The 21,975-nt window shown below is 43.5% G+C and overlaps 1 protein-coding gene across 1 annotated transcript; it reads right to left on the bottom strand.

Annotated features, from left to right (window-relative positions):
* Positions 1-463: 463 nt before the first annotated feature.
* Positions 464-20,030, bottom strand: vwf (von Willebrand factor). Its single transcript, XM_056416662.1, has 53 exons — positions 19,837-20,030; positions 19,642-19,693; positions 19,372-19,512; positions 19,019-19,121; positions 18,711-18,919; positions 18,339-18,460; positions 16,445-16,664; positions 16,240-16,362; positions 16,043-16,154; positions 15,904-15,950; positions 15,666-15,802; positions 15,442-15,580; positions 14,982-15,082; positions 14,685-14,880; positions 14,387-14,602; positions 13,797-14,043; positions 13,589-13,689; positions 13,132-13,283; positions 12,917-13,020; positions 12,699-12,837; positions 12,441-12,575; positions 11,709-11,855; positions 11,459-11,599; positions 10,880-10,978; positions 10,652-10,808; positions 9,894-10,061; positions 9,655-9,790; positions 9,258-9,567; positions 7,909-9,073; positions 7,721-7,825; positions 7,238-7,381; positions 7,016-7,159; positions 6,728-6,892; positions 6,533-6,579; positions 6,263-6,440; positions 5,827-6,068; positions 5,534-5,723; positions 5,071-5,406; positions 4,728-4,966; positions 4,445-4,547; positions 4,269-4,340; positions 3,745-3,849; positions 3,408-3,613; positions 3,174-3,323; positions 2,978-3,094; positions 2,621-2,801; positions 2,299-2,339; positions 2,093-2,209; positions 1,694-1,792; positions 1,250-1,378; positions 1,126-1,165; positions 944-1,041; positions 464-775 (listed from the first exon to the last, which is right to left on the bottom strand). The coding sequence occupies exons 1-53, from the start codon at positions 19,840-19,842 to the stop codon at positions 590-592; spliced, it is 8,559 nt and encodes a 2,852-aa protein (XP_056272637.1). The 5' UTR covers positions 19,843-20,030; the 3' UTR covers positions 464-589.
* Between the last annotated feature and the right edge of the window lie 1,945 nt (positions 20,031-21,975).

The raw sequence follows: 21,975 nt of genomic DNA on the forward strand, positions 1-21,975 counted from the left end.
CTTTTAAGGAGTTCAATTTACTTGATTTTTTTAAGGCAATCGGTTTGCATGCTTTTTTTAAGTAAGGTTTACTTATCGGATTTTACAGTGTACCGATGAACAGGCGTGTGTGTGTGTGTGTGCGCGTGTAAGCCAGAAGAAAGAAAGCTTATAGTGACCAGACTTGAAAGTGAACCTCGAGTACCATCTGCAGGTCTCAGAAAACCCAAGACAATATAGCAATACAAAAATAAAGTTATTATTTTGCGAACGGTAACAATGTTTCCAAAGCATTCAATAATCATTTGAAATGGAGAAAAGTAATCCTTTGCTTTTGTGCAACTGCAAACACAATGTTGCTCAGCGTTTTCAGTGGTGAAGAAATGTGTTATCACTTTTAAACTACTCAAACTTCAAAATGGTAAACATGAATATCTACAGACGCATTAATTACTAACATTAAAAGAAAAGACAGACACAGAAGTAGTGCTTTGAAAAAACTGTCAGGTTTGTTTTAATGTTAATTGAGTATTCATTTTGTATGGGTACATTTTTTACGGATACACACATTCCCTCTGAATGTATAACCTCTCTCTCTCTCTCTTCCCCTTTAGGTGCAGTGCTTGGACCGACAGTCACATGCGGTGACAGACAGGACAGTCTGTTGACTACGAGTGCCGTTGGCACACAGGATGGGAACACGGAGAGGCTCCGTCTCCACGGCAGCACAGCACACACACTCCTGCTCCACAGCAGCTCTCTCCAGGGAGAACATGGACTTACTGCGACATTTGCCCTGATAGACAGACAGATTGACAGATAGACAGGGAGAGAGGGGATGGAGAGCGACAGTCAGTATTATTTCATTGAACTTTGCTGGCTAATCCTAGGGGGATTAATCATCCAGTGTGTGTGTGTGTGTGTGTGTGTGTGTGTGTGTGTGTGTGTGCGTGTAGTCTGTTACCTCACAATAGTGCAATTCTATCTGGTGCTCTGATTGGCAATCATCCACTTTGATGTAGTTAAGCGTTCCTACTGTCCTCCGACACTCTGGCTCCATACCTTCATACATGCACACACACTTATTACAATCACAATGTCCCATTAAACAACAAAAAGTCTTGCAAAGGCCACAGCTCTACTTACACATCTCACAGCAGGTTGTTCCGATCCGGCTAACTTCCCCCTGAAAACAAACCGGATAAGCAAAATGTCAAACCGATGGTTCAAGAGTGGGAACACGGGGAGATGGATTTTGAAGCAGTCGTACCCCCTGGTCCAGGCAAGTTTGACGGTCAAAGGGAGGGCAGGTGGTCACTCTGGTTTGAAGGACAAGATCCCCTTTACCGTTCACACCACAGCTATACAGGTTGCAACCGTCCTCGCTAGTGGTGTTCACCTGGAGGGAGAGAGGCACACGGCAGTCGTGTATTTAAATGTACACATTTCAGATGTGGACAAACTCTAATGATCCAAGGAACAAGGATATTACAGTGTAAAAAACCCCGTAGTTTAGTAGTTGTAAAACATGGTATATGTATAGTACAGTACGGTATGATGCTATCTGCAAAAGGTCTTTCATGTTCTAAATATTAAAAACATTATTATCGAGTTTCTTTTTTACGGGAAATTAGTCTGTATGAACAGTAATGTCTGCTTTCTGTGTGTGACAGGGTTCATGAGCAAGGTGTTATATGTTCTGCTCACAACCGACCTGCAGACTGATCTGTTTCCCATCTGGCCTTCGCATGAAGCAGGCAGTGGGAACACATCGGCCACAGCAAGCGTCTTCCTCCTTCTGCAGACTGTATCCCTGCAAACATTATGGGAAGACATCAGAAGGACATTCATGTGAATACAAACACAAATATGCCTGGAACATTTTGTGCTTATAAACAATTCACTATTTACCTCTGTAAGCGGAGTGAATCATAGAAAACCATGTGGCCACAATGTCATGATACGTAGGGAGGGAATGTGCTCAGCGGATTAGAACATCTTTGATGAAAATGACGAACGTTGTAATTGGTTGGTGAGTCATGAAGACGATGACAATGATGATGTTAAGGATGATGATGGTGATGGTCAAAAATAATGATGGGATGACGGTTACCATAGGGCAATTGGCACAGCTGATTCTCTTGCAGGACAGTCTGTATTTCCTCACAGCACCATCTTCCACAGTACATTCGCAGTGTGTGCACACGTCCACCATCAGCCTCTCGCCTGCCTGCACCAACACACACAGGTGGAGCATTGAAGGAACTATTCGAAATGTTCTGATACAAAAGAAAGTTTTTTTTTTCCTCCACGACTTACTCCTATCACGGTGTTGTTGAGGACACAGACATCCATAGGCACTGTGGGGAGGAAAGCACAAATAATGTAAACGCTTTTTACCAAGCAGAGCATGACCCGGCTTTGTAAGGTCAGGTGAGGATAAGAGGCTCTTGATGACACTAATGTGAGAGAGTCATCTGCTGGACAGACACTGCGACTGCATCTCAGTCGACAGTGAGTTGACGAGATCGTGCCTGCGAGTTACAGGACACTCTTCTAACTCCTACCGCCACCCTGCTGGGCCACATGGTGTGTCTGTTTATGTTTTCCTGAGTGTGATTGCGTGTGAATGTGTGTTTACCGCAGTGGCAGCTGGGGCAGCAGTCCTGGGTGTTGCAGCGTAACTCTGTTCCCAGTGGGCAGGACGGGGTGTCCATAACAGAGCAGCTGACGTTTGTTGCAGAGATGAACACCTCATCTTTCACTTTCACACACTGTTGTAACACGCATCTATCATGAGGAGACTGCCATACCTCTCCCACCTATTAAAAGAAATGCAGAGATTAGATTACAATCCAATTAGAGAGAGGAGAAAGTGCTCCACTGAATTACACTGCCAGAGTGTGCGTTGTTATTGCTATTTCAACATCACACTAAACTGTATATGGAGAATTGGTTGCCTATATTATTCATGCATGTATGAGTTATCTGAACATACGCGTCTGAGGTATTGCTGAAACTGTGTGTCCCCTCGCATCTCTCCCTTTAACTCCACACAGCTGGTCGTTGTGCACTTCCCACAGCAATCTCCTTTTGATGGAGTGTAAGTGGAGCCCTGAAATATATAATACATATGGAATAATGGTTATAGAAGCATAATGCAGAAATGTGTATTTGGTGTGTGTGTGTCTCACCTGAGGGCAGGTTCGATCACAGACAGGCGGCATACACTGAGCGATGTGCAGCGATGTGTCTTTGTCCTGCAGCTGGGTGCAGCTGCACTTCTGGCACGCTTCCTCCCATTCACTCCCCACTGGATGAACCACACCACCAACCACACACACCTGGACACACACACATAATAAAACACAGGATAGTTTAAACAGTAAAAGCACACACGTTTAAACAAATACACACTCCTCACACACCTGGTCTGGCAGGCAGGTGGTTTTCGTGCAGCCGCAGTCATCGGTGGAGGAGGATGTGATGAACCCAACAGGGCAGGTGTGGGTGGAGTTCTGGCAGTTGCACACGCATTCAAACACGTCGCAGCACTTTGTGTTTTTCACTGACAGTTGGCGGTGTGCGGCACAAGCGGGGGGAGCTTGAAGAGCACACTCTCCTTTTTTGCAGACTGTGAGGGGGAAAAGAGATGAAGAGAAACACGTGAAAGAGATCACATAGATGTGTGCTGCTTTTCATGTCTGTATGTGGGCCAGAGAAAAACAGGCCTCGACCATCACAGAGAATGTGTGAATGGCATACCGCACTCGTGTATCGGGTGACATTCCCCAGGGTTTTTCAGAACCACAGCTTGCCCATCCTCACAGCGGGGCACTTCAGGCAGGTCACAAGTCACCAGATCACACACTGAAAAGTCACAGAGTGAGACAGTCGGTTGCATTTGCGTGAGATATGCAATACATAGAGAGCATTTAAGTTTAATGAATAATTTAAGTTATTTTTTTTAATTAGCTGTTGAACATTTAGTGGTTGAATTTAATTATTTTTCTCTAGCAATAAATTACATAGAGTTTATTTAGTTGCGTTGTTGATGTGTGAGCAATATATTCTTTTAAGTGGAAATCAGACCTATATGCACATATTATATATATTATTAAAAACAGACACGTCTCTTCTGTCCGCTCTTATTGGATGAGGCTACTGTAATACTGAACTGAATATAGAAATGTAATAATGTAACATATATATATATATATATATATACTTTATTCATCCCATGGGGGGAATTAGTTTAAAGCAGCAGCAATGGTGTTTTTTATACATACCACACTCGTACTCTGGGCAACACTTAGAATCTCTCTTCTCTCTCAGGATCTCACAGGGTCCACATACCGGAGCTACACACATAAAGATGATCCACTATTAAAGTGTTATATCCAAACACACGATGCAACGCTAATATATATGTTAACTGTATGAGCATAAGCAGCAGTAAGCTTGCCTTTGACATCATTGCAGGGCCGGGCGGTGCAGTTGATGTGTTGTTGGTCCAGACACATGCAAATCAAACACGGGTTCTCATCTGGTACCCAACTCTGCATGTACTGTACGAAAACATCAAATCATGTGTAGATGGCTTGAAAATGAGCACTAGAGGGCGCTCACAGCACACTTTACTGGTGAACACCTCAATGGTTGCCCCAACCAGTTGTATCAGAATGTGTTTCTGCAACTGAGAAGTTGATGTACACATTCAGTCATATTTGTCTTCCCATGCGTCTCACCGTATACGTGCGTCCATGATGGTCGACACACTGCCTGCATGCTTCTGGTGATACACAATGTCCGTGATGCAAAACTGTCTCTCTCGTACAGAAACAGCCCTCAGTAGGTGTGTCCATACAGGATGACTCGTTACCCCTGGCAACCGACCAGTCGCCTGGCAACGCCTGTATGCTACCACAGTCCTCCACACACCCTGTCCGACATGCATCATATAGCATGGAGCTGGGGCATTGTAATGCTGTAACACACAGATCAGGCTAGAGTTCAGGATCAAACAGAAGTTTAGTTATGACACAGTATCCGCTGAAATAAAACATTCACACTTATCAAAAACTAACTTACAGCAAAGGTGGGGCCTCCTCCAGTCCACACACACACCTCTCTGTCTACAGAGGCGAGCGTAGGCAGAAATCAGCTCGCATACGTCTGACTCCTCGCATACCTGCTCTTCACACTTTGCGAGGAACACCTGGACGGGAATATGCGAATGGCACGGCTCAAACACCTCAGAACGTAGGGCCTGACATCCCATCGCTGCTCCAGACACACACAGCGCCCTCCGCTTTGACACACACGAACCATCATCTACAGCGACGGTCCAGTCTGAGACGAAGCCTGGCTGGTCAGCGGTCGAGCTGCCATTACGTAAAGATAGGACGTTCTCCTCCCCACAGGCACCTGGGGAAAAGATATAAAGAGGGAAAACTGTGGTTTGAGGAAGGAGTTGTACGACAAGCAAATACATAAATAAAAACCAGGCTGACTTATTTTTCACTTGAATAAATAGGTTTTTATGTTTTGTTACCGCAGAGTCCAGTGGTGTCTCCTGTGGTGGAGGAGCTGAGCAGTGTGATGGTAAACTCGTTGCTCTGGGGAGTGAAAGTCAGGACGTAGCCGTGGTCCGACTTGAGATGCAGCATCACTCCTCCATAACACACCAGTTCTAGGCCAGAAAACTGCCACGGCAGAGTAAGTTCCTCCCCATCAATCACTGCCTGCTCAAACAAACACATAGCCAGTAAATAAATATTCATAGACTCACGTATAATAAGCATTATTAGGGTGTAGGCATCCTGACCAGCAACACGCATCGCTCACCGTCATATCATCCTTCAGCAGAAGTTTATGCCGTCCATGGTTCACCTCCATGGCTTTCATGCAGACCTGGTTGTAATTCGATGAGTCCCGACAAGGCCCACTGTGGACTTTGACCTCTGACCCTTCACTGATGCCTCTGCTGACAGTAAGAAGTGTATAGGAGCACAAACCCTCCCCATCCAGCCGAAGTGCCAAGCCATCAAACCTCACTACGTGATTGGTGGAGCTGCCTATACACATGCCTGTCGACACACACCAGGGAGCAGGAAGAGAGTGATGTTACAGGAGCCATGTGATCCATTAACAGTCAGTAAATAGCCTGGAATGCAAGCCTCCAGCACTCACTGGTAACAGCCCACGTGATAAATAATGTGCACTTAATATAGACGGGTTAAATATGATGCTAAAAGCTATTTGATCCTTTAGATGTACATACAAGGGCATTCCCAGTGGCAGCCACAGGTCTCCTGGACTCTGACAGGTGGCATGTTGTTTCTGCAAGCCGGCGGCTCCAGTCTGTCACAGCTGACTTTGTGGTTTTGTACTGTCACTGCCCCACTGGGGTGGCACAGGAGAGAGTGGCAGCCGTCCTCCTGCATCCACGACTCACCAGGCTGAATCACAAGAACAGACAATTCATTAGTAATTATGTATAAAGTTGCTACTCGGCTCTAATTTGTATCCAACCTCTGCAAACAATACTCACCTTTCTCTCATTTCCATTGTCATCAACACACATACCTGGTGGACCAGCTGAGAACCAAAGTAAATACCATCAGTGTGATCAATTAGCACTTGCATTATGATGCATTACTATTACAACTATACAAAGAACATATTTATTTCTTAGCATTCATTATTTTTACTGTATGTGTGTGTGTGTGTTTGTGTCTGTAAGCACCTCTGCAGATTCTCTCTGTGTAACTGTTGTCTAGAGTCAGCAACATCAGTAATTGATCCATGCTGTTCAGGTGCAGAGCGTTGTCTTGGTTGCCATGGTGACCAAGTACACCAATCTCACCCCTGTCATAGCCTGGCCCCACCCCAATGGGGAACACTGACACACCTGAGAGAAGAGCCCGTTATCAGTGAAACTACACCACACATGTGACAAAGGAAGTGTGATGATGGAAACTGAATTTTAAACTGAGGTATCTCATGTTAATTTTGTCAATGGTGACTTAATCACCTGCCGCCAGTGCCTCGTTAGCTGCTTCTTTGACATCATCAGCTGATTTTCCAGTCACCAGCATCACCACAGCCCTGGCTACACCGACTCTTCCACCACTGGCTGGCGAGATGGCCGTCTGCACAGCGAATCGCAATGCAGAGCCTGCAGAAAGACCAGAGCAGTGAGCGTGTGTGAGTCTGCTTTCATGTGGGTGCACATATTAGTTGACGTATCCACTACCTAGCGCTGGGGCTGCGGCGGTCCTGCTTGGGATGCGTCCCACCAGGTTCATGAGTTGGGTTTTGCTCTGTTGGTTCTTCCAGGTGAGCTCTGCTGTGTTGGTGTCTCCATACTGAACCACACTCACCTGAGTGGCATTCGGCCCTGCACACATAACCAACTTAAATTAATGAAGCAACAAAGGGAAGGGAGATCTATAATCTGGTTATCCAAATAATAAGTATATATGTACCTGCCATGTTACACACTTGAAAAGATATGTTAGTCCCTAGAACAAAAATCTCACATCCAAAACAATTATCCAAATTGCTGTTAAACCACTTGTGATCTGACTAATAAGTGTGGCAACAAAAACAGCTTCTTCTTCTTCTTCTTTTTTAAATATCATTAAACAAGACTTAAAACAATGCTAAACATCAGTGAAAAGCAGTTCACATCACATCAAAAAAGTAGCTAAGCGTTTATAGGCTGGGTCACGCTTACCTATGTCAGCCTTATTGATGAAAGCTTTCACAAATGTCTTCATGTCCTCAAACTGCCCTCCAGCCTTCAACAGGAACAACACATCCAGAGGCTTCTCACACGACACTGTGCAAAGAGATAATCACAAAATGAGTCCAGGCGTAGCATCCTTGTGGATTGAGTGATTGAAATGAGTGTGTGGCCTGTACCGGAGGGTGGCAGTCTGGAGAGTGTTGGGACGACCAGGGGTGGCAGCGTAGGGAAGCGGGGCCTGACTGGGCTGTGCGTGATGTTGACGACACGGTGTACCAGGGTTGACAGACTGTTGTAGTCATCAACAAGCAGTGGCTGTTGAGGTGAGCTTAGTGAAAGCAAATCAATCGCACGGATTCTTTTCCCGACGCCAATGGGGTACACTTGTGTGTGGGTGTTAGTCGATGGTGGGCGTGTCACTATGTCAGTCGGCGGATTTTCTGTCACAAGGAAGACCAGCTGAGGAGGGATTGGGCCACGTGAAGTCTGGATCATCGCCATTTCTTGAAAAGTCCTAGTGATAGCGGCTCCTGTGTTTGTCTTACTTCCACCCCTCCAACGGATCTCGCTCAGTCGCTGCCGCAGCAGAGTCCTCTTCTGCCTCAACTCCCACCGGCGGATCTCCACAGTGACCGTTACAGAGAACTGGATCACAGTGATTCGAATGAACTCCTCCTTCTCCGTCAGCTGCGAGATAACTTCCTCCAGGAAGAGAAGCGACTTATTAAAGTTGACCTCACCCACTGCATCGGAGCCTTCCAGGATGAACGTCACATCTTTGACAGGAGAGATAGAAGACGGCAATGTGGCGATGGGCGACAGGCCAGAGGGGGAGGTGGGTGGAGGAGTGTTGGGAAGGTATTGTGTGGGGTTAGGCTCCAGACGAGGAGTCGGGGTTGTGGTGGTCGTGCCCTGCCGAGCTTTACCCGGAGTGGACTTTGGCATTGGAGGTTTTGCGACCTCAGGCTCCATCCCCAAGGTGCAGAGGTAATCGGTCAGCTCCAAGAGACGTTCAGGCAGCTCACCTGTGCTGCTTAGCACGTAGGCCCTGTTTTCTGGGTTGACCTTGGTGATTTCATTAATCTGTTCCATGTTTACCCCGGGACCCAGTGCCATTGTCAGGGTGGTGATGACTTTCCGGCGGAGCATCTTGACCATGCCACGGACGGGGCGAGGGTTGGCACTAGCAGTTAAGATGATGGCAACACGGCCAGCATGGGCACGCTTGTTCTTGTCGTAGATGTTGATCACCAGGTACTTGACAGCCTCATCCAAGAAGGCGGAATCTCCTCCCGTGTAATGTATCTCATGCACTGTCTTCTTAAACAGCCACTTCTGAACCTACAGGCAAAGACGAGAGAGAAAAACAGGTAGATCGAGCAACCTTTACGATGACTTTCTGTTTCTGTGAATTTTAATGACCAACTAAGTATTACTCCACATAATTCGTAATGCAGCATTGCATGTTTTTGTGCATGAATACATACTTTGCTGTGTCACACATTTACAACCTGTGTTAATCTACCTGCAGGTCATATGTTTTAACTCCAGAGTGGTAGAGCAGCACTGTGGCTCGAGTGTGAGCTGAGCCCATCCGGAATCGCTCCACCACTCCCAGTATGAACTCTTTTGTTGCCTGAAATTCATCTTCACTCAGGGCTTCTGAACCATCTAGCAGGAATGCCAGATCCATAGCGCGGTCACACGTGCCCTCGGGCATCACGGTGCTGAAGGGCAGGTTTGTGAAGGTGGCATAGACAGGTGTTGGTGTGGGAGTGCTGAACATGGCGGAAGAGGCGCACACCTCACAGCTCAGTGTGTTGTTGTCACAGTGACTTAAGAAAAGAAAAAGAATGTGCAAAGCATTACTGACCAATCCAAAATGTCCAGACTTCTTACTGAGTGTTCTGAGTCAGTATTACCATATCTTGCAGTTCTCCAGGTCATCGTGGTTCAGGATGACATTAGTGCTGTGGGAAATTCTCTGGCCCTCATGGATACACACCTGACACTGAGAGGGATCTACACAACGCATAGCCACCTCATCCAGCAGTTGCCCTAAGAAAAGGAGAAAAAGGCTTTGAAGTTACACTCGGCTAAATTATTATTTATATATATATATATATATTATACAAATATGTCCAGTGAGTATTTTTGGCACCTGGGGGGCAGTAGGCATGGCAACCTTCCACACATGCGAGCGAACAATGGAGTGGCTCTGGGTGCTGGCAGGTTATCGGACAGGCAGGGCCACAAGTGTTATATCTCCACTGGCATAAGTCCTCCCCTCCACCTGGGCTCCTCGGGTTCAGTTCTTCACAGCTTATGGCTAAGGAAACACACGTTAGATAATAGACTATTATATCTGAACTAAATAGATCTCTTCCTTTAAGATAAACAGGATAAATAATATATACATAATAATGCATTCATACATGGTGATAAATATGTACATTTTCTCATCTATACCACAAAGAGTAGATTTGTACATCGTCATTTCTGATATCAACGTATAGATATAGTTTAGACTGGAAAACAAATATATAATGCTCAAACTAAAACCCCAAAAGGAATTCAGGGTAACTTAAAAAGTGTTAACTCTTGTTGGTGACACAAAAAATGTCATGTGTGAGAATGATAGCAGTACTGAGGAGTGGCGGTTTAGGGATTGTGGTATATTGTTAAGTGTTAAAAAAGGAGCAGAGCTGCAAGAGTGACTTGTATTTCAGACAGAATTATTTAGTTATTATTGTTATTATTATCATATTTAACTTCTTTTTAAGCCACTAGATTTTGATCATGTAGAAGATATTGTTAACTGGTTAGCTTGGTCGAGTATACATTATGTATTCTCCTTCAGCCAAAAAATTATGAAATTCTGAATGTGGAAGGGGAAACAGAGGCATTCTTCACACTCACGGCAAAGCTTGTTGGATCTCCAGCGGATGGATACTCCCCTCTCTGAACAGGCCTGAGCATAGGCCGCGACAACATCACAGAAACACGCACAGTCGCCCACTGATGGACAAGAGCATGCTGCCTCCACACACATATCTACATATGGCTCTGCATCCACCTGGAGACACACAGGAACATGTTAAGAGAGGACCCTCTTTATATATTGAGTGTGTCTGTAATTACACTCACCTGGCTGTTGCATTCTCTAAAGAGAGGACCAGTGATCACACGACACGACTGCTCCACTGTTACCAGCTTGACAATGTTGTCGCTGCAAGGGGCGGGTATCTACAGTACACACACACGAACATACACAAATATAGTGTGCCACTACCTACATTATATTCTATACTAGAAATACAATAGTTAGTAATCAAACAAATGTGTTTGTATATTTTGGAACAAAATTAACATTTTAGGTTGATTTCAAATCTTCCATGCCACCATTCCTTTTAGTCTTGCACAGGCTTGCGGGGGGTAGGTAATCCATCATTGTAAACATGTTGTCTGCTTAATTTTCTATCAAATGTATCATCTTGCCAATTGATAGCCCAACTTGTATTTTTATACCGGCCCACAAACAACACAAGTCTATGTTCTTAAAAGCTCCAGATCTGGACCATGTTTGGAACATTGTTGTATACAACCACATCTACTTATTACTGTTAAAGAGCTGGCCTTAACCTTTCCTGAAACCGAAGCTAGAGAGGAAGTGTGCCACCTTGTAATTTGAGCGAACTGACCGTTTAATCTAAGACCAGACTTTACCTGTGTTACGTCTGCACAGCTGGGAATAACCTTCCAGGAGTTCCCAAAGTGGGAGGAGTCCACCTCGAGCTGGTTGTTACTGCTCACCAAGTCGTTGTTGATGTTCCCATCAAAGTTACCACACAGACCGCACACCCGGCCCTACACACAATAAAATGTATGCCAGAAAAGAAAATGTTTAAAATATAATAATGGAAATGAAAGAAAAAAGGTCCGATCGGTCAAAAGGTGTGTTATTGTACATAAGTACCCTGTATGTGGCAGAGATGTGAACCAGGAGGTGAGTTCCTTTATCCCAGCTGAGGGAAATGTGTTTCCCCAACAGGACGGTATAAAACTGACCAGATTTCACAATCTCCACCTGTGAACTCTGGAGCACCGGCCTCTTCATCTTCACCTATGAGAAAGAGAAATGCCAACCATGGTTGCATACTGTAATCCCACAGGTCAAGTCTGAAAAGCAGAATATAAGGTATATGAATGTGACAGACATCTGACTTCTGACCTTTCATTGTATATGATCAAGTTTGCTGCTTTACAAACTGCAATTATTTTTTGGTTTGTACCCAAATGTTATGCAAACGGTGCCATGCTGTTTGTGCTTCAATTACAGTGATAAACAGGATTCAATTGAACCCCTATTTCTATTGAATATTCGTATTGCTCACAAGTGACTAATTATATACCTTGTTCAAGTTGTGCACATGCTCATACTATGCATGTACAGTACATACTCATTATTTAAAGAGAAACATACTATTTCATGAAACTACAGAGCAATAAAAACAGGCAGGTTCAATCGTCTCACTGATGAGAAAATACTTTGTTTGCTGTGTTTTTTATTTATTTGAAATCAAAGACAAAGTAAATTTTGTGTTTTATTGTATAATATATCTAATTTAAGGGCTAGAGTCTTTTTTCTGATGATTCATTTTGCTTCTATGATAATAAAGAGTTAGACGTGTGTGTGTGTGTGTGTTACCTCTCCATGTTGCATTACAATCAACCCTCCCTGGAAGAAGACTGTGATAGATTTTGCACAGTGATGTCCCACAATTCCACAGGCCTCATTCTCCACCAGCACTCTGAATGAACCCTCTTCTCCACTACACATATCCTGTTGATAGTAAAAGGGAGAAAATGTTATCGTTAGAGAAATTAAATTAAATCAATGCATGTTGCATGTTTCTGTTTGACGCCTGTGTGACCCACCCTCTTTTTTTATCTCTCCGTTTCTTACCTGGACCAGGACATATTGGCAGAGGCCAGGGAATGAGTATTTGAGGCCATCGAAAGTGATGTAATGCCCCTCCCCCACAGTGCGGCACACACCGTCACATGTCGTCTCCGTGCAGCGCCACTTCCTGTTCTCACACACACTGTAAACAAGAAAGCCTGATTAGCAACCATATTGCAGGTATTCCCCTTCATAATCAGATATGTAAACAATCCTTTTACCAGGTGTTGCAGTCCACAGAGATGGTCTGTCCTGATCTATATGGCCTGTTGTTATGGTAACAGGGACAATTTTCGGGTGCAATGCAGTCTCTGCGGTGACGTACCTGAAATAAATCCGCTTATCAATCAGCATTTTCTATTTTAGATGTTGTTTGGTGCTTTATCTACAGAAAACACACACACACACACACACGTAGATAATAATAATAAAATACTGTGCCGGGTGGACAGAGGCAGCCAGGGATGCAGGCGAGGCTGACACAGGGCAGATCCAGATTCTGGCAGGTTCTGGCACACTCAAGCCCTTTTTCTACTCCATCACACTTTGTATGGATGAGTGGAGGTGGGCACTGTGCCGACCGGCGGTCTGAATACATAAAAATAAACAGACTAATATTTAGCCGGCTTTCAAGAAGTTGGTGATTAGTCTCTAAAATACAAAATGTATTTAAAACTTTTTTTAAAGAAAGATGTTGATTAAAGCTGCCTGGTCCTTTGGGTGATCAGACCAGAGACACTCCACGGACACCGTTGTTCATTGCATATGAGGGCAGCACATTCTCATGTTAAAGACAAATGGTCAAATGAAAGATACCATTTGGATAATGGATTATACAAATCACGAAACACACAGACATTCAATAGAGCACCTGTAAAATATTGAAATTTCACCTCTGGATGGTGCCAGGTCATCATCATCATCATAGAAGAGGTCTGACAGTAAAGTACTCGTCTCAGGGGAGCTACAGTGCATGGAGCCATTCTCACAGTAGCTGCACACACAAGCATACAAGAGAAAAACACAAAAAGTGAAAGTGTATCGATGAAACGCAATGTCAATTAGCATTGTATCTGAATACACACATGCACAGTCACTGACCAGATGCTGTTGTGATCCGCATAGACATCACTCGGCTGGTAAAGCTGTCCATCATGCAGGCAGGTGCAGAGGTCGGCTGTCACACACTCTCCGGAGTCACTCAGATACTTTCCAGCAGGGCAAAAACAGCCCTCCTCACACACTCTCTGCTCCTGACATCCTGCCTCAGCGCCAGACAGAGCGCGGCACGTCCGGTCGCACACACTGCCGCAGGCCTCATACACCTGGCCTCCAGTGCACTCAAGTTCTGACAGAAACAAATTAGGGTTAGAGAGCAAGTCTCAACTTTGTTTTTCATCTCTAAGAAATAGTGTACCCACTTTCTCCGTCGCCGGAATTATAATGGATCTTTGTTCTTTGTTATGACTGTTTTTGTAATCTTGATACAAATATTAAAATAGACAGATTCAGACGTGGTGCTAATATCCTGATCTTTACCCTGGGACAGTTATGGCTAAGCAAGATTATTACTGACTTTTACATTTACCCAACAATGATATTTTCTGTCTAAAAATGGAATTAAATGTGTATATGTTGGCTCTGGTATATGTGCATATGAATGATTAGTAGTACGTTAATCAGAGATTTACCACAGAGTGAGGGAGACCTCCAGTTGAGCAGCACTCCTCTGGCAGTGCAGGCAGCTGCGTAGGCAGACAGAGCACTGCACAGGCACTGCTCTCCATCCACACACACACACACATCATAACGGCAAAACCGCTGAAACGGATTCGGGTTCACCAGATAGTGGCACGCACTGAACACGTCTGACATCATCACTGAACAGGCCTCTTCTGCAAAACGCACTGAAAGGGACAGAAGGCAGTATATACAGTATATATAATTCGTTTTATTTGTAAAAACGTGTGTGTATATGAGTGAGGATACCTCTTTTGGGGTTAATGGCACACGGATCGCTCTCATGTCTGTGGGTTGATTCACAGTCTCCGTTGATCCTCCACGATTGGCCGAATGCCTGAGATCCTGCCTCAACCAGACCAGATCCAGACAAGAAGTCGTCACCTTGGTTACCATTAAAGTTACCACAGAGACCGCAGGTCTGCCCTGCCCATCGTGGTCCCAGCTGGAGATATGGACAAATTTTAGTAAAGTTGTTTGCTTATCTTTTCACATAAGTACCATTACCTCCCCCCCAAAAATATGTATCCATTAGAATTGTTGTACCTTTAAAAGCACACGGCCTCGCCCATCCCAGTCCAGACGAAAGTCATTTCCAAACTTCACAGACAGAGAAGACTGCACAGATCTCTGGATGTGCAGACGACCTGTAAACATCCAGTTGGTGTTGATTTAAACAATTCTAATAATTAACAGTCTTACCAATACCAATTTTTTTGTGCTGATGATAAAAATCTAAAGATTCTTAAGAAATTAAATCCACAAAGATGGATTAATCTTTACTTGATGTGTATTGGTTGGTGTTGACTGGATGTCTTGTATGTCTTTGGAATTATTTTCTGTTTTTGTTTTGTCCTCTTCAGAGTATATTACCAGGAGGTTAAAGTACAATATTTCCAGTACTTTTTCTTATATACTTCAGACTTTCTTATACATATAACATCATATATAGTAGAATATGCTATTAAATGTAGATCCTATCCACTATTCTGCCAAAGTGTCATACCATGAAGCATTGGGGTCTGGATGTCCATGCTGTTGACTGAGACAACCCCTCCATGCTTCAGCTTCACTGTCATGTCCTCCAGAGACGACAGGCTGAGCGTCACTGAGCGTGTGCACACAGCATCCTGATCATCTCCACACTGAAAACAATATGCAAAGAATATGCAATATCACTGAGCAGCTTGAGGCAAGAAAGGGACAACAAAAAAACAAAAAAAACATTACCTGTACATTCTCAATAATGACAGAAAACTCATTATCTGTGCAGTCTCTTGCCAGCAGATACTGACAGTGACCAGGGAATGTGAAGAACTTGTTGTCAAAGGTCTTGAAGTGAGACTGGCCAACCACCAAGCACTCACCTACAGACAGAAAACAAAGACATACCACCAGAAATTATCAACCCAGGACTATATTTATCAGTAAAACATGTAAGTCAGTGCATTAACTACATCTCTCTCACCAGGGCAGCCTTCATTGGTGCATTCCCAGGATCCGTGACGGCAAACACTGCAGCAAAGAGACAATTTAGTGACGACGCATTGTCTTTTTCATCTAGAAGTATGTCTGACTATTTCCACATGTGCATATAGCTCCCTCACCAGGTGTTGCAGTCCTGAGAGATGGTGGATCCTGGAGGGAAATGTTGTCCCATGTGCACACAGGAACACTGAGATACCTCCACACAGCGGTTGCCATCCAACACCTTACCCACTGAGGAACAAACACGGCCATGTTACAAATACAAGTATCAGAGCCCCAGACGGCGAAAGAGTGAGATATAGTGAGTGGAGGTTACCAGGACATGTACAGCCATCCACACACTCTTCCTTGCAGACCTCCTGGATGTTGAGACTGTGGCAGGTTGTAGAGCAGGACTTGGTGCATTCACTATACTGCATCCCAATTGGACACTTGGGAACTTAACACACAAACACACACATTTAGATGTTGAATGTGACTTCAAAGTTTGCAACTAACTTCCTAGTAACAGACAAACGTACAGCACTGGCTCTCCTCCTGCCAGCCACGAAGGAGTGTCCCGTGGGCGAGGCATGTGCGAGCATACTCTAACAGGATTGGACAGTAACAGTCCTCTCCCTCCCTCTGGTCACAGTGGCACGCCTCCTCCTGACACAGCGACAGGAACGCCTCGGGAGAGACCAGGTGGGCACACTGCAGAAACACACTCGACGTCTGCAACACGCTGCAGCTCGACAAAATCTACCCAAACACACACATGCAAAAGTAGGTTAGAGGAATATCCATAATTTCAGACAAAATATATATATTTTTTATGTAAAAGTGATTTTCACTTTTGTTTTCTTTTAGCGGTTGGAGTATTTTGTATAACAATTGCACTTCTTTGTGATAACTATTCTTGTCTTGTCATGCATGAGCTGAAATATCATGTCAGCTCATGCAAATAAGGGCCATGTGTTCTGGAAATGACAGGTGATGAGTAGCTTATGAGATGGGGACGGAAGAACATAAAATAAGGTATAAAAGAGTACTTGTTGAATTTGTCAAGAAAAATATTCTAATATATCAATACATATATCTTAATATTGATATCTGAGAGAGCTGGGCTTGAAGTGACTGAAGGAGATGCCAATGACATCCAATGTGTTCACACTAACATGTAGCCTTTACCGGTTTCATCACGCGTGGGTGTTCCTGAAGTACAAAATGTTCTCGCTAAAACTGGCTAATTTGTCAAATGAGACCACCCACAACAAATACAGTATACATTTATGTTACAGAACTGTAACGCCCTGTACCATTTCTCCTGTGTCTCTTCTGTCTCACCTGTTTCTCCTCTGTCTTGATTGGTTAATTCCCTTCACCTGCCCTCAGCCACTCTTGTCTCCTTGATTGTCTCACGCCGTACACCTGTGTTGTTCCCCCTATATATTGTGCCAGTCTTTTCCTTGTCGCCTGTCTTTTTTTGTCTTTTTCTCAGTCTCATAGTGTCTCTGTTTCGATGTCACAGTCTTTGTTCCCATGGTGATTATAGTGTTTTTTGTAGTTGCTTTCAAGCCAGAGTTTTTATGTTTTACCTTTTTCCGAAGTAAAGAGTTTTTAGTTTCACTCAAACCTGGAGTCCAGCCTGTCTCTCTGCACATTAGCCTCACCCTGTGACAAGAACTGCGCTCACAGATGTCAGATCAGCTTGCTAACCAGCTGTTCCTTTCTCATAAAACTCAACAAAAGTTGTGAATGATACAAATAAAGTTTAAAATTGTAAATCAATGTTGTATGACACAATACTTGCATATTCACAATTAGAAGATATTTGTGCTGTTAGAAAGAATGATAGCAGAGTGAAAGAATGATACAATTAGATTTTTGGGGAAATGTTATGCCTTTATAAAATAGATGAAAGAGGAGAGATAACAGGAAAGAGAGATGGCTAATGACATGCAACAGAGGATATTGTGATTCAAAGTTGGCACCTTAAAGCCAAGAGTTCAACATTTACATGGCAAAATCTTGATTTTCTAAGTAAAAATGAGTCGACATTTCGCACCATTTACAAAATTCCTCCAAACTTGTTTACATACTATAGTACTGTAACATGTCAGATCATCACGAACAGATTCAAAATAATTGTACACAATATGAATTATGGTTTGAGTGTCAAAGATGCTCAATAAGTGTAAGCAAGCAGCAGCTGGAGGTTTTAAGGTGAGTAAAAATAACACCCGATGAAAGCCAAATGCTTTGTCATAAAAGGTTCAAATGTGTCAACATGTACTTGTGCTGTCTTATATATATTATGAAGAGACTCTTCTATTCATTTTTAGATTGTTTGCAGACATATCGAATGCAATCACATCTTTAAGTATTTGTATGCGTATTTATGCACATGTTCGTGTTTGTGAATTGTTCTCTCACCGCTGAACTCTTTTCTGAGCCGTCACAGGACTGGCTGGGAATTGAGACACGTCGACATGACTGATCCGCTCCCTTCACTTCCCACGAATTTGCAAAATCATAGCTGTTCTTTGTTAGGAATCCTACAAACACACAAACACACACACACACACACACAAGATGACAGATTTTTCCTTAATCTCATCCTACCACTATGTTCCTTCTGCTTTCCTTGACCTTGTTATCTTTTCCTGTACTGTGCTGATTCTCTTCCTGTGAGTGCTGGTGACTCAAATCATTTCCTTGATCCCAGTAATAATGAACTCTCCTCACATATTCTACACACGCACACAGTTACAGACTTTTGACATGCACTTGCCTGCATTATCTTACCCTCTTGAGCGGTATATTCATCAGCTGTTACAGAGTTGAAGTTGCCACAGAGGCCACATGTGCGGTTGGCATGGTGTTTGGTCATCGTCAAGGCGATGTTGGCTGCATTATCGATGGTAACAGCGAAGCCAAACTCCTCACTCCAGAGCTTATAGAAGCCGAGCTCTGAGCCCACGAAAACAGCATGAGATGCAAATGGCACAGAGAGTCTGCAAAAAAAGAAGACACCCATCAAGCTTACCGATAATATAATTATAGGAGGACATTTATGATTTATGCATGACAACTTAAATGTTCTTTTACTCAACATTTTTTCTCCTTGTGAGAGCCGTCCCTCTGTAGACAGGCGCAGCTCAAAGGCATCGCCCAGAAACAGAGTGACTCCAGTTCTTTTGCCATTGACAAAATCACCTGCAGATTTAACACACATTTATTTTATCATCATGGAAATTATGATTTTTATCAAATTAAAAAGGGAGGATAAATGAGAAAGCAATTTCAAATGTCAGTACAAGTATAGAAATATTTTGGAACACACATGCCAGTGAGAGTCATATCAACAGCAGAGCTCTGCACAAGCCACTGAGGTGCACTGGATGAGTAGCAGATGCCATCCGTGGTCAATTCTGTTTGTTTCTTAATTGAGCTGAATGTGACTCACCCAGCAGTGTGAAGGAGTGATGACTGCAGTCTCCTGCCAGCAGGTAGCTGCAGTCTCCAGGAAACTCATATAAAACCCCATCAAAAGTGTGAAAGTATTGTCGTCCGAACAGACTGCATCTCCCTGTCCCTGCCACGCAAACTGGGCACACACAAAACACACTAAAATGCAGATAACTGTAAAGCAGGACAAGAGGGGATCTCACATGAAACATGTCACATCGAGTGCAAAGACCAAAACAAACTTGGACATCCTCTGATGTCTGCTTACCTGTCAGATGCAGAAGAACCAGAATTTCTCGCAAATATCTCCCCAGACACACCTGAAACACAATATGCTCATTATTATCAGCACCACCACCACCAGCATTATCATCATTGAAATACATACAACATTATTCTGTGTGCTGTGCATGGCATGTTTAAAAAATAAAAATGAAGTTTGCAAAACTCCAGTTAGTCCTACCTCCATGGTTTCAGTTATTCCACACAGTTGCAAAGGAAAAACAAACACAATCCAAAATCAGAGGATCCAAATGTGCACTTTTAGACACATTCAAGGCATAGTGATGCAGTGTGATGGTCTGAGTCAAACAAACATGGACGAAATACAGAAGTTGGTCAGAAGCTCAACAACCCTAGGACTTATTTTGTAGCAAAGAACGTACCCCCGCCCCGGCTGCCATTGGCTTACTTTTAAGACCCAACCCCTTAGCCAGGTTGAGTCACAACAGGGCCAACTATAACTGTCCAAAGCTCAGTGCCTGCAGACTGACACCATCAAACACACTCTGCAGGACAATACCAGGATATGCCCGCTGATCGCCTGGCTGAGTGATTAGTCTACACATACGTATCTGTATCGGTGCCAACCCAAACTATTCTTGTGGAAAGCACACTCACTGGAGATATCGCACGCAATAATACTGATGTGGTGGTGCGCAAACACATGATTAAGCTTCAGCAAAATAACACACATAAATTCACACACCCACTGGGAACGTATACAGATCAACTCTCTCAAGTGCAAACTTCAGCTACCATCTGGCCAACAGACAAAGTAGCGTGTGTCCAAATGTGTGCCTGTCTAATTCTGGCACCACTTTTTAACATTGCACTCTCGAGGTGTTTTCATTAGACATCTCATCAGACTGCTGTTGGGTGGATCGGTATTGCAAGGTACAGGACTCAATATATTAATAACCATGATAAAGTTGTCAGCTGTCAGGTGACAACAAAAATGAACAAGTGAGCCATCATAACTGTCCCACTCTGTCCTGAGCAGCTAATCAGGCTGAAGTGAAAACACCTGTGTTGGTGGGCCTTTGGTTTTTAGGTGCTTTATTGAAAGCTCAGTTATTCCAAAATATGCCATTACAGCATGCATACCACCAGGACCTTAGACGCTGAAGAGGCTATGTGTAGTTCTGCTGCATTCATTTTCTTCTATGTTTTTTTCTGATCTTTGTAATGTTCCTCAAATCTATGTGCTTTACTGTTAATTGTTGAACCTCTAAATTGCTGCTGTTATCGACAAGGCCCTCTTTCTAAAATACATGTTTGTTCTGTTTATGTCAGTAATCAATGGTTGTGATCCTGTAATAAATGCAGAGTATCTGCAGTTACATGTGTTAGCAAGAAAATAAAGGGTTCTAGAAGTTGGCTTTGCATCATCTAACAACCCACAAGCAAAATTAAATTAGTCTTCAAGTATTTATATGAAGTAAAGTTGTATATATTGTTAAGCATCAATAAAGCCATTAGTTACAATTTATAAACGTATATGCATGATAGGATAGTGCCACATTTGATTTAGATGTGGATGTAAAATGTAGTCCGCAGCATAAATGGTTAAAAAGACAACACCAATATGCACACAAACAATACACATACCAATATGATATACTACAAACAAGTCAGACTGATGACCTGGATGATAGGAGGTTGGTCACTTCGTGTTGTGTGCTCTTTGACTGATCGCGTGGACATACTCGTGCACCGTGTTCATTCACAGCACAATCGAACTGTGAACGCGTCTTTCTTTTTCTGGGGGAAATTACGTCATCGCACAGCGGAGGCTGCTGCAGGAATTTGCGGTCTAAAAGTCCACCGCAGGCTGCTTCTCGGGACATTGTTGTCTGCAGGAAGGACACACGCAGAGCACAGACTTTTGGTTCCCTGTCAGAGCTTTAGGCTATACCATTTCAAAATGAAGTAATCTGTAATCTAATTTGAAGACACTTAAGATAGAATATAGTGCACAAAGTATATAACTTGTTTATTCGCAAATGCCATTACAACACCCTCTATTAGAAACATGATCGTTATGACAGTAAGGCAAAGGTCCTACAAGTGCTAAATAATGTTAACATAGTTACATCACTGAAAAGTCCCATAACAAGATGCAGGAACAGTAGACCTTTGGCAAATAGTATTTAAAGGTTAAAAATGGGGCTATTTTAAAGAAGCAAACGGGAAACAGCACTTTCAAAAATAAAGTAACAAATACATGTATAAGAAGAACAAAAAGAGAGAGAAGAGAGAACAGCTTCAGGAGGCTTCCTTTGCAGTCCGTTATGTGTGGGGGCGGACCACTTACAGGCGC

The sequence above is a fragment of the Pseudoliparis swirei genome, chromosome 6 (genome assembly GCF_029220125.1).
Source record: "Pseudoliparis swirei isolate HS2019 ecotype Mariana Trench chromosome 6, NWPU_hadal_v1, whole genome shotgun sequence".
In the NCBI taxonomy this organism is placed as follows: domain Eukaryota; kingdom Metazoa; phylum Chordata; class Actinopteri; order Perciformes; family Liparidae; genus Pseudoliparis; species Pseudoliparis swirei.